The 17246-nt window shown below is 36.8% G+C and overlaps 1 protein-coding gene across 4 annotated transcripts in view; it reads right to left on the bottom strand.

The window, feature by feature from the left end:
- Positions 1–17246, bottom strand: part of VPS54 (VPS54 subunit of GARP complex) — a 126627-nt gene that overhangs the window by 84245 nt on the left and 25136 nt on the right. For 3 of the 4 annotated variants that reach the window (XM_080685996.1, XM_080685998.1, XM_080685999.1), the window contains exons 2-4: positions 3572–3727; positions 1910–2151; positions 921–999 (exon numbers count right to left, since the gene is read on the bottom strand). In XM_080685996.1, the coding sequence (XP_080542122.1) occupies positions 921–999; positions 1910–2151; positions 3572–3707 (457 nt within the window). In that variant the 5' untranslated portion in view covers positions 3708–3727. The remainder of the gene's footprint in view (positions 1–920; positions 1000–1909; positions 2152–3571; positions 3728–17246) is intronic. The other variant, XM_080685997.1, reaches the window with a different exon arrangement.

The following is a 17246-nucleotide window of genomic DNA, read 5'->3' as shown; positions in this document are numbered from 1 at the left end:
TACCAACAAGTAACTGACCACCGAAACCTATGCCTCAATCACTCAAAGGCCTAATATCCTCTCCATCTTCATTATAACTGTGAATTGGGGCCATATGATTTCTCACTTGTATTATTGCAATAGCTTCCAACTGTCTCACTGACTCCAGTTATATCATCAAAAAAGTTATTATCCACAACTGTTTACATAGTGAAATGTATAACCATAATCTGATTTTATCTGGTTAAAAGATTTTGTAGCTCTATACTGCTTTAAGAAATATTCCTTAGCATGGCACACAAGGCTCTTGATCTGACTCCCACCTATTTCTTCAGCTTCTTTTCTTGCTCCCAATAGAGCCAACATACTGAACTCTTGCAGTCCCTTGGACATGCTAATTTATTTCTTGACTCTATGGCTTTATACAAACTATTCCTTCTTCCTGGAATGCCTTTCACACATAAATATTTCTCAATAGCTAGTTTAAAACACAGGCAATCATCATCAACTCTAGGAAATCTTCTAAGCTAAGTTAGGAGCTGTATACAATCTTGCCATGCTGAACTTATTACTTGATATACAGTGCTGCAATTTTTTGGTTTATTTATTTAACCTTACTCAGGAGACCATCAGCTTCTTGAGGACAGGGACCATTTCTAATTCATCTATTTTTAAAGCAACAAGCAAAGTATCAAGCACACAGATATTACATAAGTATTTGTTAAATTGAAGACAATACTATCATCAGACCCAAGAATTTTCTCTTAAAGCTTTTAGAAAAGATTTTAACAGTAAGCTATAAAAATTTTACTAGAAAGAAAAATTGTAAGTATGACAGCCAACAAGGTCCCCAAGTTAAGATTTTGTTCATTAATATTATTCTCTTCTACAAATTTCACATATTCATCTACGTATTATCTACAAATAGCATATATTCATACCATGACTATGTAAGAGAGTCCTGTCAAAGGTATCTTTAGGAGGACAAATGTTCTTGCATCTTTCGTGAATCTTCTCTCTCTAATAAAAGGATAATTAAATAAATAATGTAATCGATGCTGTGTGGCAATACAAATATTCAAAGCATTAAAATGTTTCACAACAGAAGATATAAAATTAGTTCTATGATTTTTAAATCATTAGTATTTGAACTTAAATACAAATAGTAAGTATGCTTAATAAACTAAATATCACTGAGATGTATGAATACCTATTTACTTATACTCATCCCATTTCACATAATTAGTAAAATCTCCATAAATTTGGAATGAAGTGGGAAAGCAAATGAAAAATCCTTACTTATATGACAGAAATCATTAAGAAAATAATTTTTAAAAGCAAGGAAGAAAATTTGAAAACTGATATACCTAAGATAGATAATTATTGACACCTTCTCTCTGAGTAAAGAAAAATAATTCCATTCTAATTTCAGATTAGATAACGACTAACAACACTGTTATCTTTTCAGAGGTACCATAAATAGGACACATGGGAAAGTGGAGTGTGGTAAGAAAAAAACACTGGGCCAAGGGTGTTCAGAATTCTGATAGTAGTTCTGACAGTATGGAACTGTCTGCCAAAGAGGCTGTGCATTTTGCATCCCTACCCACAATGAATGAGAATCCCCATTAGTCCATTTCTTAAACCTCACAAATAGTCTGGGCTTTATAGGTCTAATAAAACCATTTTTTTCCTTGGTAGGTAGGGTGCGTTTCATGTTGAATCTTAGCATTAACAGGATTATGTCATTCTGAAAAATCACTAGAGTAAGAAAAATATATTTATATAAATCTAAGCAAAGAATTAAATACAACCCAGTACAGAATGTATATGAACAAAAAATAACATAGATTCCTCAAAGACTACTGGTAAAAATCCATTATAAATTACTTTTGACCTGACTATAACTAACTTCAAGATTAGATGTTACCTGAGAGATTTCCTGTTGATATACTGTAAAATGTTCCTTGCTGATCTGTGGGAGGTAGAATGAAGGTATGACTTCAGTGTCCACAAAGTCCAATCCCCATGTTTTTGTGAAGAAGTCAGATTCTCTTTTTGCTAATCTAGGATCATTTAATGCTGCTGGGAGATTTACTTTGGAATGATATATAGTCCATTTGTGTTGATCTGTAACTAGAGATGGGGCAACACATAAACTGTGTGAATCACCTGCAAAAAATAAATAAGAGAACTCTATAAAATAAGTTCTATGTTTGAAGGTATACCCTAGAAAAATAAAAATGCTTAGATTCTACATTATGCAAAGCAACTACACTCTCTCTTCTATGGCAAATGTTTTAATAAAAATCAATCAGATGAAATAAACTTGAGCTTTCAGCATCAATTGCTGAAGGAAGAAAAAAACCTGTATAAGATCAAAGATGCAAAATTTGAGAGCTGTAGTCACAGGGTAGAGTAAATGGTAAAGAAAGTCTTTCATTAATTCCTTTCCTTGCTGTACAATTTATCTTTTTTCAACGTAGAAACTTTTCTACCTTCAATTGAATATCTTCTATCCTTTAATATTCCAGTTTTTTTCCATAAGTAGAGCATTTTTCTATTGTACTATGGCAGACAGCACTAGTTCCATTTTTTTCCCACTTATAATTGGATAACATAAATACTGCTGTGGCATTAACAATAGAGGAAAGAAAAATATAGTTGATTTTTGTTATTCACAGTAGTTCTGTTCTAGAAAGTCACTGAACACTTAATTAGCAAATACTGAAACAATGACCCTAGTGAAAATACAGGTTAGATTCCTGCAAGTCTTTATGGTCACAACATTTTCATCAACTGATCAATACAGAATCACATGCATGTGTCTATTTAAAAACACATTATTTACTATATATTTAATATACAGTTATATATACTTACTACATATTTAATATATAACATATATTGTCGGTTCATTAACATGGAACTATAACTCATACCTGAATGAAGCTTATATGACATGCATATTTTCCTCATAAGGCACATTACAGCTTTCTTATACTTAGGAATACTAGAAAACACTTCAGCACTATGTTTGAGAATATTTAAAAAAGCAAAATCACCAACAAGATACACAAAAATGCAAAAAAAAGTAGCACTAAATAGACCACAAAAAGAACACTTGTTTACACCATGATAGCTGAAACAATAAGGCAGAGTGTTGACTTGTTCAACCTCAGGTGGAACATATACATTGGGTAATTTAAATTTTTCACTCCTCTCTGCATGTTTGCAAATGACCATAAAAGTGCCACAAATATAGATTTGGAGGTTACAAATCATTTTTAAGGTGTAGGCAAATTTGCAAATATGGAAACCACAAATAATGAGGATTGATTGTATTATGTTTAACTAAAGAACTTTTCGAACTGTACATTTCAAAATATTTTTAATAGTTTATATAAGTACTTCTTTTATGGAAATGCATGAAAAGAACTATATTCTAATCTCCTAATCTACTTACATCCAAATTATTTATATCTCTTTAGTTTTAACATTATAAAATTTACTCTTTTAGATAACTATTCGAAATCTGTCTACTCCTTTACAGTTAATATAAATCCTCAAAAAAAAAAAAAAAAAGCATTACCTGTGGGTTCCTTGGGACACACATCTGGCAGTGACTGCACAGGTCGAATGTGTTTTGTCGGATCTACCTCTTTTTTAATGAAAACATCACTGCTGCTTCCTTGAGGCACTGGTGAAGAACTGTGGCTTGAAGCCATTGCATAAAATCACCACTCAGCTGAAAATGAATAAGAAACAATAATTAAGACACTGAACACAAATCAAAATTCATCTTGCTACAAGCAAATTCCAGCAGGTCATAATTATGCAAGAAGTTCATCAGATGGCCGATGGACCTTGGGGCTTCACAGGGCTGATAATCTGCATATTATCACCTGCTGCTGAATTGCTATAGGCATTTCCCCTAACCTGATCATCTTTTCCTGTTTACCAAACCTTACCTTTGATGTGTATATCTGCTTTATTAAAGGGCAATATGTGTTAATAAAAAGCCGTGGGTCCGGAGATTCAGAGAGACCACTTCACTAGAAAGTGGAACCTCCCCTGGCTCCCCCATGCCTCCTAAATTTATATTCCTTGTCTAGTCTCTTTATTCATTTAAATCGCAGCCCCTTCTCCAGATTCCCGAACCCTAGCTGTGGAAAAGACTGCGGCACATCTACAGGGTGAGGCAAAAGTAGGTTTATAGTTCTGAGTACACAAAATACAGTTAATAAAGTGACTGTAATAATCATAACCTGCATGTCTTTTTCCATACTAAAAACTGTAAACCTACTTTTGCTTCACCTTGTATAAGTATTATACATGTCACAAACTTTCTTTCAAAAACAGATACAATATTAAAAATCCCCAAGTATAAGTACACAATTTGAATATTCTCTATTGTGAGTCACTCAATATTTATTTATTTTGCAAAGGAAGTTATTTGTCCTTGTTTAAAAAGTATTCTTCCCCAAAATGACCTATCCTTAGACTTTAATCCAAAGTGCAAATAAATATCAAACCTGCAACCAGTATAAATTAAAAAACATTCCATTCATTCAACAAGTATATAGTAATTATACATTATAGCAAAATGGATACGTGCATGGGTTTCTAAAATGGTGACTGCTTCATGTACCAGTAGTATAACCTTGAGGAAATTTACTTAACCTTTGTGAGCTTTACCTTATCTGTAAAAATGGGGCTGAAAAGAGGTCCCATCTCATAAACACTTTGTAACAAAGAAAGAAATGGATACATGTAAAATAAACCATTTAAAATCATGTCTCAAAGTTTGTGTTCATAAATGTTAGTATCATTATATTTATTATTACTATGTGGCTGTCACTATATTAAATGACTATAAAAGTATCACTCTTCAAGGTGATTGCAATTAAATTAAGTAAGCAAAACACTAAGCAAAACACCAGTTAACCTGTGTCTACATTTTTTAGTAAGTGCTGAAAAAATTTGTGGGCAACATAATATAGGCTACAGTGTCAGGTAAGACATTACAAATGAAGTAGTACATAACTTGGATAAACATGTGATATTCTATTATTAGAGAAAGGATAATTTTATATTGCTGAACATACCTATCAAATAGCAGGCATTCAATAAATATTTTAATAAAGGAATAAATAAGTGGATATAAACACAAGCTTATAGCTGAAAGGAATCTCAAAGATCACCTAGTCAAAGTTCCCTCACATTGGAGATAAGACTAATTGTTTACAAAGGTATCTGTGGTTTAACAAGTTTAAAAAAAAAATCCAATTTAGGAAATCTGGTGAATAGAAAAATAATAATAAGAAAAAAGAGCAGAGACATAGGCTAGGATCAGTGACAAAAAGTTCATCCATTCTAATTCCCCTCCAGTTTGGTGGAAAACTAACAATTACATTTCCCAGACTTCCTTGCATATCTGTCTCAGTCCTTCTAACGCAAAGGAGACATTTCCAATTACACCATTCACTGAGACTATCTGAAACAAGCTACTAAGAAGAAACAGAAAGATAAATAACTTCCTCATGGTCCCTGAACAGAAAGCAAATAACAGCATGAATAAAGGTTAAGGGACATGGTATAATCATAAGATTGTGTGGAAACTGACTTGGCTAGAGTGAAATGTTTACATTGGGAAGTAATGGCAAATAAAGCATATTTACACACACACACCCCACCCACAGCCTATATAGTTGGTTCTCTAAGCAGTAAGGAGCAACAAGCTTTTTTGTCCTGTGGACTTCTTTGGCAGTCTGGTGAGTTCCATGGGACAAAAGAATACTATTATGAAAATATCTGGGAAAATTAATTAGGGCCTTGGTTTGAAAGGCATCATTGGCTTGTTTGCAGTTATATCCATACACATTAAGTGTATGGTTATTTCTGTATAAAAGCATTTGCATATTTAGGCGAGAAGAAATATCTAAAGGATAGGAAACATTGTATGAAATAAAATACTGTATATTAAGCATTTGGTAAAGACAACTTTTTATTAATTTCATCAAATAAAATGGCTAAAATAAACACATTTTGACACTTTAGGTGGTAAGCTGCAAATATATAGGAAATGTGTTTATACTGAACACCCATTGCTTGATGTCAGATAAATTAAATATTGATTCCAACAATAGTACACAACAATTTCAATTTATTTTTCTTACCTTCATGTTGTTTTTACAGCAAAAAGAAATCCTAAGTGCCATATTAGAAAGCCAGAAATACTTGGGGAGATAGGAACTTGTAGAAAAACATTTCTAGACTCCTATAAGTTATTTCTGTATCTGGGAGGAGGAGGGGAATCACTTTATTTACTCATTAAAGATTCTGAATTAGGAAACATTTGCAGATTTTCTATTTTTTTCTTACACCTCTCCTAATTCTTATGAAAAAGAAGGACAATCTCTAGCTTTAAAGGGATTATGTAAAATTAGGGCATTGCCTACATAAGTGAGTCTTATGAAGGAAGAAAGGAAGGGCCAATTGAATATAACATATTGAATAAATAAAAATTAATGAATGCAGAGTGATACTTGAGTGGAGGGAAGAGATAAAGAAAGGGGGTGAAAGGGGATCGGTTGAGGTGAGAAAAGAAAAACTCTTTTTCACAGAAAGCTAGTAATAAATGTAAAAGAATGACTGAACTAGAAAGTCATTGTTTTGTAACCCCAATGTAAAATCCAATTCAGGCAAAAATCATCAATGTATGCTAAAGCCATTAGGTGAAAGGTTTTTCAGAAATAAAATTCACCTGATGTCAAAGTATCACCCTACAGATTACTTAGCAATGCAAAGGGAAAATGTATCTTTAAAATGGAAAGATCTCTACCTTAACTAAGTCATCAAACTTGGTATTACTAAAAATAGAAAGACAATTTGATATTATGTGACTTATGAAAAGACAATATAAAATAAACATCATCTATGAGACATTTACACCAAAATGTTTAACCTAATCTAATTAAGCCTCTAGACCAGGTGTTATGCTTTTTGGTCCTGGGCAGTGGTCGGCAAACTCATTAGCCAACAGAGCGGCAAACCACGGCTCACGAGCTGCATGTGGCTCGTGAGCCGCGGTTTGCCGACCACTGGACCTGGGGATTCCTTTGGCAATCTGGTGAAGTCTACAGACCCCTCCCCAGAATAATATTTATAATTAATAAAATATATAAAATTACAATGGACAATTATACCGAAATATAGCTATCAAACTGTTTTTTTACATTGTAATATATATATATATATATATATATATATATATATATATATATATATATATATATATATGAAGAGCCAGGGTCCGTCACATCCAAAACGACCAAAGGCTTGACCAAACACCAGGCTAGGGTCCCGGCCAGCACTGCGGAAGTCAGGCCCGGGTCCCAGCCATCTGTGGCAACAGTCAGGCCTGTGTCTGCAGCAGCCAGTGCTGTGGAAGTCAGGCCTGGGTCTGTCCGCGGCAGCCTGAGAAGTAGGCAGAGGACAGACCACTGAAGGTCTTATATACCATAGCAGGAAGCTTAGATTTTATTCCACAGAAGGAGAAAAAGTGAAGAATGTCAAGCATGGGAGCATCCTGGTCTTGCTTTCATTTTAAGTGAACCATTCTGGTGGCTGTGGGAAGGATCAATTTAGACAGCTGCAGTGTTTTGGGGTCTAAAAGAAAAAGAGAGACTGATGCTGGGAACTAGGATTAGACAGAGGCAGTGGTTCAGAGAATATTTAAGAGGAAACCTGATGGAACTATTTTACTGATTACACAGGGATGAAAACAAACAAAGCAAATGGTATTAGCCCAGGTTTTCCAGTTTGGGCAACTTCATTGAATGGCTGATTCTAATAATTGGGAGAAGGTATCGAGGAAAAGGAACAGTGTAAGGGAGCCTGCTTAGTTCAGCAATAGCCAAACAATTAGGACAGAAGACAGACTTAGTGCTCTTTCTTGGCTGCAACGTTTGTTTTTCTGCCTTCAGCCACCACCATGTAAGGCTAATGTGCCATCTTTTGACCTAATCTAGGATATTATCTATCTACTACACATTCCTATCACCTAAATTAGCTTTCCTGCATGATCCTTTAAATATACTTATCGAAGTCATTCAATGCTCTGTGAGTATGGGGACTTTCAAGATGTGGAAACATTATGAGCCTATATAGATTGATAAAGAGATATTGGGTGCTCAATTTTTAATAATAAAAATCAAATACTGAATGTGGTCATGCCAGAGGCATAATTTTAATGAGTCAATGTCTCTTTACTGAAGTGTCACACTTCAAAAGAGATCCTCTCAAATAATACAATGCATAACACTCATCTGGGTTGCCTGTTAAAATGCAGGACCACACCTTGAAAAACATTCCTTCTAGAGCTCATTTTGGTGGATAAATCTCCCTCCAAGTAAAGCAATCTATAATAACAAAAGCATAATATGCTAATTAGACCAGACTTCCTCCCAGACAACCTTCCGGATGAAGCCAGGGCTGCGAGGGAAGCCCAAGTTCCGGGTGCCAGAGGGAAGCCTGGGTTCTGGGTGCCAGAGGTAAGCCGTGGCCGGCAGCCAGGGGAAGGCAGGCCTACTCTTGCACGATTTTCGTGCATTGGGCCTCTAGTACTATATAATCAAAGTGTAATATGCAAATTGACCAAACGGCAGAACAACCAGTCAATTGGGGGTGGGCCGGCAAGCAGGTGTTGCCAGGCCAGCCAAGGCGCATGCCAGCGGGCAGAGGAATGGGACGGCGATGAGGTGGGGGTGGGGGGTGGCGGCGACCAGCGGCAGCCGGGTGATGGGGGCCAGCGCCATCCCCTGATCGCCCACCTGGTTGCCTCACGCAGAGGGAGGCCATGGGCGGCAGCAGCAGTGGGGCGATTCGGGGCAGGGCCACCCAGCACCGTCCCCAGATAGGCCTGCTGGGGTTGCCTCCCGCAGAAGGAGGCCACCAGTGTCCACGGAGCAATTGGGGGCGGGGCCGGCCGCTCGCCGTCTGCACCATCCCGATTGGCCTACCAGTCACCTCCCACAGAGCTGGACATCCCCTGAGGGCTCCCAGACTGAGAGAGGGCACAGGCCAGGCTGAGGGACACCCCCCCCCCCGGCACCGCCGAGTGCACAAATTTTCGTGCACCGGGACTCTAGTTTAGTAATCGTTTTGCTTCTCAATTACTGCAAATCTCTCTAAGCAATAAATGAGCATAAATTTTGAGATACTTGCAACAATTTAATATGATATGAAAATATCTCAAATTGCTGTTGTAGCGAAGTTGCAGGAAATGATAACAGCCCTGTGAAGGGTTTCCAACATCGTATATAATAAAGATGTAATATGCAAATGGTCATTACGCCGTGAAGCGTAACGACCAACCACGTAACAACCGGATCATGGATCAGCAGGAGGGTGGGCAGCGAGCTACAAGTGGTCAGCAGAGAGCTACAGGAGCGGGCAGGGCAGCAAGATATGAGGGGGAAGGGGGGAGGGAGGGCGGGGGAAGCTACAGGAGGGTGGCAGCAAGCTACTGGCAAGCTAGTTCATAATGAAAGGAAATGCTAAAATCCAGTTAAGCAGAATTTCTCAACCACAGCAGTATGGACATTTTGAGCTGGATAACTTGTTGTTTGGGACTCTCCCTCTGTACACTATAGGATCTTTAGATACATCTCAGGCCTCTATCAACTTGATGCCAATTGCACCCTCCCACCCAGTTATGACAACCAAAAATGTCTCCAGACAAAGCCAATTATCCTGGGGAGTAGGGGCAAAGGGAGGAGAGAACAAAATCACCCTAATTGAGAACCAATGAATTAAAATAAAGATGTAATTTTTTTTGCCCACCTAAAGTTTGCAGACTCCCTGAATTCTATTCACAGACCCTATGGAGTCTGTGAACCCAAGTTTAAATACCCTCTACTCTAGACCTACCTTGCAGCTGACAGGAAATAAAGAGAAATAGGATGTCAGGTTAAAACACAACATTGAGAAACAATCAACAAATTGAGAATATGAGACATTATACAAGAAAACTGGTCTGGACACTTACATCAATGTCATTTTTTAAAGGTGGGGAACTATTCTACATTGAAATAAATATAGGGACAACAACTAAAAGCAATATGTGAGCCTTGACTGGTTCAAAAATTTAAAAAATGGCTCTAATACATTCTTGAGACAACTGGGAAGTTTTGAATATGGATTGGATGTTATATGATATTTTAGAATTTTAATGAATTTTCTTAGGTGTATTAATGGTATTGAGATTATGGGAAAATGCCCTTATACTTAGAACATGAATACTAAAATATTTAAGAGTGATTTGGCAAAAAACACACAAATAAAACCAATATGAAAAGATTTAAAAATAGTTTAAGTGAAGTATATATAAGTGCAACATATTCTACTCCCACTTTTTTCTTTAAATTTTCACAATATAATGTTGGGGGAAAGAAACTTTACATATTTGTCAAATGTTAAATAAATAAATAATGCAAAATATGGATATCAAAGAGAAAGAAAAAGTTTTCAATTTCTAACCGTAATTCTATCGGAAGATGGTATTGCACAACTTCAAATATAGAGGGGGGAGGAAATCAATCGATTTCAATGAAATTTTAACGTTGTGGAAGAATAATACCATATATTCAAACTGGAATTCCTTAAAGTCTGAAAGAGAAGGCAGCTGAAATAGAGAAACATTTATCACAGGCATTACCCAATACTGTGCAAAAATTTATTTCCTTTGTTCTACACTGATACAGTAACTGCTTACAGAGAATACTGGAATTACATATCATTTACTAAACTATCCATGAACTTGCCTATTATAGGTAAGGTAATAGTCTTTTTATTTTCCTCTACTACTTCAATGTATGCAAAACATTTTAGCAGAATATTAACACAGAGATATGTTAACTAATCATTTATTTCCCTTCTCCCGTTTTTCAAAAGTGATACCCTACTTTATAATATACCTTACTTTATAAAATCTAAACTTGCCTGACCTCTATCACGCTTCTATCACACTGTGGTCTTCTATCACACTGTGGTCCCCTAACTGGTCTCTCTGCCTCCAGTCTAAATCATTCTGCATATTGCTTTAGGATTTAATCGAGAAAGTTTTCATTCTGTTGTACTTCAGCTCAAAAATTTTTAATATTATCATTACCTTCCAGACAAATGCTAAGCTTCACAGACTGGTACTCAAGGCTTTCCACAATCGGATGCTTATCTTCCCTTCTAGCCTTATTTCCTATTACCCACAAGTTAAGTATGTTAATTCTAGACAGAGTGGTCTAATTGTCCCTCTAATCCAGTGGTTCTCAACCTTTCTAATGCCGCGACCCTTTAATACAGTTCCTCGTGTTGTGGTGACCCTCAACCATAAAATTATTTTCGTTGCTACTTCATAACTGTAATTTTGCTACTGTTAATGAATCGTAATGTAAGTATCTGTGTTTTCCGATGGTCTTAGGCTCTACAGCAGCAGTTCTCAACCTGTGGGTTGCGACCCACAGGGTCGCCTAAGACCATCGGAAAACACAGATATTTACATTACGATTCATAACAGTAGCAAAATTACAGTTATGAAGTAGCAACGAAAATAATTTTATGGTTGGAGGTCACCACAACACGAGGAACTGTATTAAAGGGTCGCGGCATTAGAAAGGTTGAGAACCATTGCTAATCCATCATGCTATTGAGGCCTCCTTGTCTTTTTTTAAGGCTGTGACTTTCCTGGAATATTCACACCATCTTTCTACCTCTCTGATCCCTTCAAAAGTCACTTTAAATTTCATTTCTAGATTATATCTTCTAAGAAAACGAATATACACACACTCCAAAACATTAACAAAATAATCCCAGCCCAGCCAATGTAGCTAGCTCAGTGGTTGGTTGGGGCACATGCCTGGATTGCTTGATCCCCAGTAGGGGGCTTGCAGGAGGCAGCTAATCAATGATTCTCTCTCATCACTGATGTTTCTATCTCTCTCTCCGTCTCCCTTCCTCTCTGAAAGCAATAAAAATATTTTTAAATAAATTATAATCCCAGCATTATTTTTAAGAGTAAAGAAGTTAAAAGAACCACAGCCTTAAATAAGGAATTAGTTAAATAAGCTATAGTACAACCAAACAATAGATTGTGCTGCCATTAAAAATAGAACTGCAGACCTCACACCCATCAGTATGGCTTCTATTAAAAAAATAAAATCAGCCCTAACTGGTTTGGCTCAGTGGATAGAGTATCAGCCTACGGACTTAAGGGTCCCATGTTCGATTCTAGTCAAGGGCATGTACCTTGGTTGTAGGCACATCCCCAGTAGGGAGTGTGCAGGAGGCAGCTGATCGATGTTTCTCTCTCATCTATGTTTCTAACTCTCTATCCCTCTCCCTTCCTCTCTGTAAAAAATCAATAAAATATATTTTTTAAAAATTAGAAAATAACAAGGCTTGGCAAGGATGTAGAGAAACTAGAACCCTTATGCACTGTTAGTGGGAATGTAAAATGATGCAACCATTATGGAAAACAATACGATGGTTCCTCAAAAAAGTAAAAATAGAATTGCCATATGATACAGCAATTCCACTTCTGGGTATACACAAAAAAGAACCGAAAGCAAGGTCTTGAGGAGATATTTTTACCCCATGTCATAGCAACATTATTCATAACATCCAAGAGGAGGAAACAACTTTAAGTATCCATTAACAGTTGAACATATAAACAAATGGATAATACATACCCAATGGAATATTATTATTCATCCTTAGGAAGGAAGGAAACTCTGATATATGCTACAATATGGAAGAATGTTGAAGACATTATCATAAGTGAAAAAGCCAATCACAAAAATGTAAATACAGTATGATTGTACTTACATGAGGTATTTTATTAAATACAGGCATACCTCTGAGATATTATGGGTTCAGTTCCAGACCACTGCAGTAAAGCGAATATCACAATAAAGTAAGTCAAAATCCTTTTGTTGGTGGAAGGTCTTGCCTTCGATTTATAAAAAACACAACATCTGTGAAGCACAATAAAGTTAAAGGGTAATAAAACGAGGTATGCTTATAGTCAAATTCATAGACACAGAAAGTAGAATGGTAATTGTCAGGGACTAGGGGGAGGGAAAAATAAGTTGTTTAATGGGTATAGTGTTTCAGTTTTGCAAGATGAAAAACTTCTGGATATTGGATGCACAACAATGTGAATAAAATTAATACTAATGAACTGAACACTTAAAATGATTAAGACAGTCAATTTTGTGTTATAAGCATTTTAACACAATTTTAAAATTTTTTAATAGGACTGCAGAATATTTAATGACATAAAAATGTTTAACACATATTCTTAAGCCATGTGGGCCGGACTACAAACTTTTTTGATCCTGTATCCCATCAGTTAAAAAATTTTAAGCAAGTATTATTTACAAATTATATAGGGTACCACTGTATTAATAAGTGTAATAAAAAACTATGCAAAATAAATTTTTATAAGGTGAGATAAAGAGGAAAGACTTTTAAAAATAATTAATGGCAAAATTAACTTTTTACTCTGTTTTTAATTGATAGCTATGCAACTATGCCTCATTATTATTAAAAATCTTGATTTAACACCTTATGAAATGGTGTTTCAAAGGCTTGTCTCCAAATTTATTTTTATAACTGACTTGAATGCCTATTATAGAAAACACACACACAATATCTCACAAATGTATGTGGCACCAAATGAAGCAATAACATTACTGCATCACTGATTATGATAACACTGTAATAACCTGGTTATTATTTAACAAAAAAGGAATGAAAGGGAAGACTAAATTTAGACATGCCATTTATAGCTTCGCCACAGAACTAATTTAACACTGTCCAAATCTGTTTCCCAATCATTGATAGAGGAAAGGATTGGAGAAAGGTAGTTCAGATACATGCCCAATAAGGTCTGAGTGACGTGAAAAAATACTTGCCCATCAATCACACCTAGAAACAGGTAATTGTCCAGGATGGGCATGGCCACGGCAAACATGAGAAATCTAAACATATAAACTTCCAGACAAAAAGCCCCTCTCTCGCCTGACTAGCATGGCTCAGTGGTTGAGAGACGACCTGTGAACCAGGAAGTCATGGTTGGATTCCTGGCCAGGGCACATGGGTTTTGGGCTGGTCCCCAGTGGAGGCAGCCAATCAAAGATTCTCTCTCATCATTGATGTTTCTCTCTCTCTCCCTATCCCTTCCTCTCTCTGAAATCAATAAAAATATATTTTTTAAAAAAGCCCCTCTCTCTTAGCTCTCACCTGCTAACCCTCTGCAGGGGTCCTCAAACTTTTTAAACAGGGGGCCAGTTCACTGTCCCTCAGACGGTTGGAGGGCCGAACTATAGTTTAAAAAAAAAACTATGAACAAATTCCTCTGCGCACTGCGGGCCCGGGACGAGTCGGCTACTAAGCAGGACAGGCAGCGGCACCCGGCGGGCCGGATAAATGTCCTCGGCGGGTCGCATGTGGCCCGCGGGCCGTAGTTTGAGGACGCCTGCTAGGGACTCCTGCTGCAGGGCACTCTTCTTCCCTCTACCCAAATGGCACACGGCCATATTGGGCTCCACACATGGATTAATGAACTTTAATCTGGCTGAATGCCAAACCACACCCAACTACAACATGGAACGGAAGCTCTGGATACTGGCCTTCTTTCTGACTCTACTAAACTCCCAAGTGCCCCTCTTCCAGGACTGGCTTAAGGGGCAGGGAACTTCGGAATCCCAGAAATGTAACTCCATGCAAGTAAAGCCTTCTTCCACATTCCATCCGCCTGTGGGGGATTCTGAAAATGCTTCTCTCAGTAGCACCCCAAGAATCTCGCTCCCCCAAATGGCAGAAGAGTTTCACCCACCAGCAATAATTATACTTTCTGAACTCTCTATTTCGAGATTTTTAAAACAAGTTAGAAAAGTCCATTCTTGGTTTTTAAAGAGTTCACCATTTAACAAAATCACATATTGATGAAAGATTTCAAACATCCATTTCAAAATACATTTATCATAGCTTGAGTGTTTCTAGAAAATAACCTATTTTCTCACTCATTATTTAAAAAGAAGGACACCTTTCAGGGACAGATTAAGAGTTTGAGTGTGTATGTGCAACTAAGTGTTTAGTTAAATATTATTGTCAGTCACATGTCATCTCTGAAAAGATTAGTAAATTTGGAATGCTTTTTTTTGGGGGGGGGGATGGTTAAAAAATCCACAAAAATTCTTAAATTTGAAAACTCTTTTGAATACTTTTATGCATGGCTATGGAAGAGCTTGCACTAGGTAAGAGGAGAACCCAGCTCTGTACTTTATTGTTAACTTGTGGATCCATTATTAGTATAACCTTTCATCCAAAATGTGATTTCCCTACAAGAGTCATTTTAAGTTAATTGGACATTTTGAGAAAGTTGGTTTAGTTAAAACTAGATAACATAATGTGTAAACCCAATTAAACACTCATGAAAACTATATTACATCACAAGGATGACCTAACTGAAAGATACCACTATTATTCCCTTGTACTTGATCACCTATTTAAAATAGAGGCCTGGTGCACGAGTTCGTGCACCGGTGGGATCCCTTAACCTGGCCTGCGGGGATCAGGCCAAAACCGGCTCTCCACCATCCCCTGAGGGGTCCTGAATTGTGAGAAGGCGGTTCTCAGGTGACACACCCCAAAATCAGGCTCCCTCCTCTCTAGTTCCGGGTGTGTCACCCAAGACCGCATCTGGCAAGTCACTGCAGCTCAGCAGCTCCTGCATTGAGCATCTGCCCCCTGGTGGTCAGTGCACATCATAGCTACCAGTCAGAGCATCTGCCCCCTGGTGGTCATTGTGCGCCATAGCTACTGGTCGGATGGTTAGACAGTCGCTTAGGCATTTATATATATATATATATATAAATGTGATCATGTGATAAATAGCATATGGACTGACTGAAGGTGCTGGTATCAATCCTTATAATAAATATCAGTAAACGTTCATTTCTTTTTTTCTGTAGATAAAAAAAATGAATATTTCTTAGGCTCGGTGGAACCTTACAAAGGAGTTTGGACTCAATCCACAAGACTGTGGTGAGTCATTAGAGAACTTTAAAACACTGGTGTTAAATGCATCACTCTAGAAGAATATTAGTAAGGAGGCCAAGTACAGAACCTGAGACAATTCCATTTCTCAAGACAGAAAAGAAAGATATAATGAAAGACTGTGATAAAGACAAGAAGGAACATCCTAGAAAGTGGGAGAAAAACCAGGAGAGAAATATCAGCTCAGAGTTTTCAAATAAAATAATAAGAAAAAAAACCTCCTTTAGACTTGGCTTTTAAGAAGTGACCAGTTACATCATAAAGCTATGTCATATCCAATAGTGGAGGTGAAAGCCAGACTGCAGAAGTTGGAGTGAAACAAAAGATGATTAAATTAAAAAAAAAAAAAAAATACCTATTGCCCTGGCCAGCATGGCTCAGTGGTTGCAGCATCGGCCCTTGCACCAAAGGGCTGCAGGTTCGATTCCCAGTCAAGGGCAAGTATCCAGGTTGCAGGTTCAATCCCCTGCCCCAGTCAGGCTGCATGCAGGAATCAACCAATCGCTGTTACTCTCTCTTTCTTTCTCTCTCTCTCTCTCTCTCCTCACCCCTCCCTTCTACTCTCTCTAAAAAACAATGGAAAAAATATCCTCAGATGAGAATTAAAAAGAAACAAAAAACCTACAATTTCAAGAGATTCAATGAGATATAAAACAGAATATATAGTACAATCTCATTTTAATATAAAAACTTTATATAGTTATATATAATGTATGAAAAGTTACACAACAAAATTTTAAGAGTGTTTACATTTGCTTAGTGACCTTTCCTGACCACCATATTTAAGCACATGTCCTCTTTTTATTTCCCCCATGCAATACACATTTTCTGTTATTCTTTCGCATTAGCATTATAGTTTGTGATCTTTACAGTACTTTATCAAATTATAACTATTTATCTACTTATTTCCTGTCTCCCACCATAAAGTAAACTTATATTTGTTTAATTCACCTTCCTATATACCACACCCAGCACAGAATTCACAATCAATAAAATGTATGAATGTTCAATGAAAGAATCAACAAATGAATAACTATTGTGGAAAAGGAGGTAAAAACACACAAGCCACTAACAATGTCTCATATAGGTTCATGTACATTCAAAACAGTATAAAAACTCAAGTCAAAAATACATTATCCTGCCAGGCC

The sequence above is a fragment of the Plecotus auritus genome (genome assembly GCF_963455305.1).
Source record: "Plecotus auritus genome assembly, chromosome: 8".
NCBI lineage: Eukaryota > Metazoa > Chordata > Mammalia > Chiroptera > Vespertilionidae > Plecotus > Plecotus auritus.
This window is presented reverse-complemented; position numbering and strand designations above follow the sequence as displayed.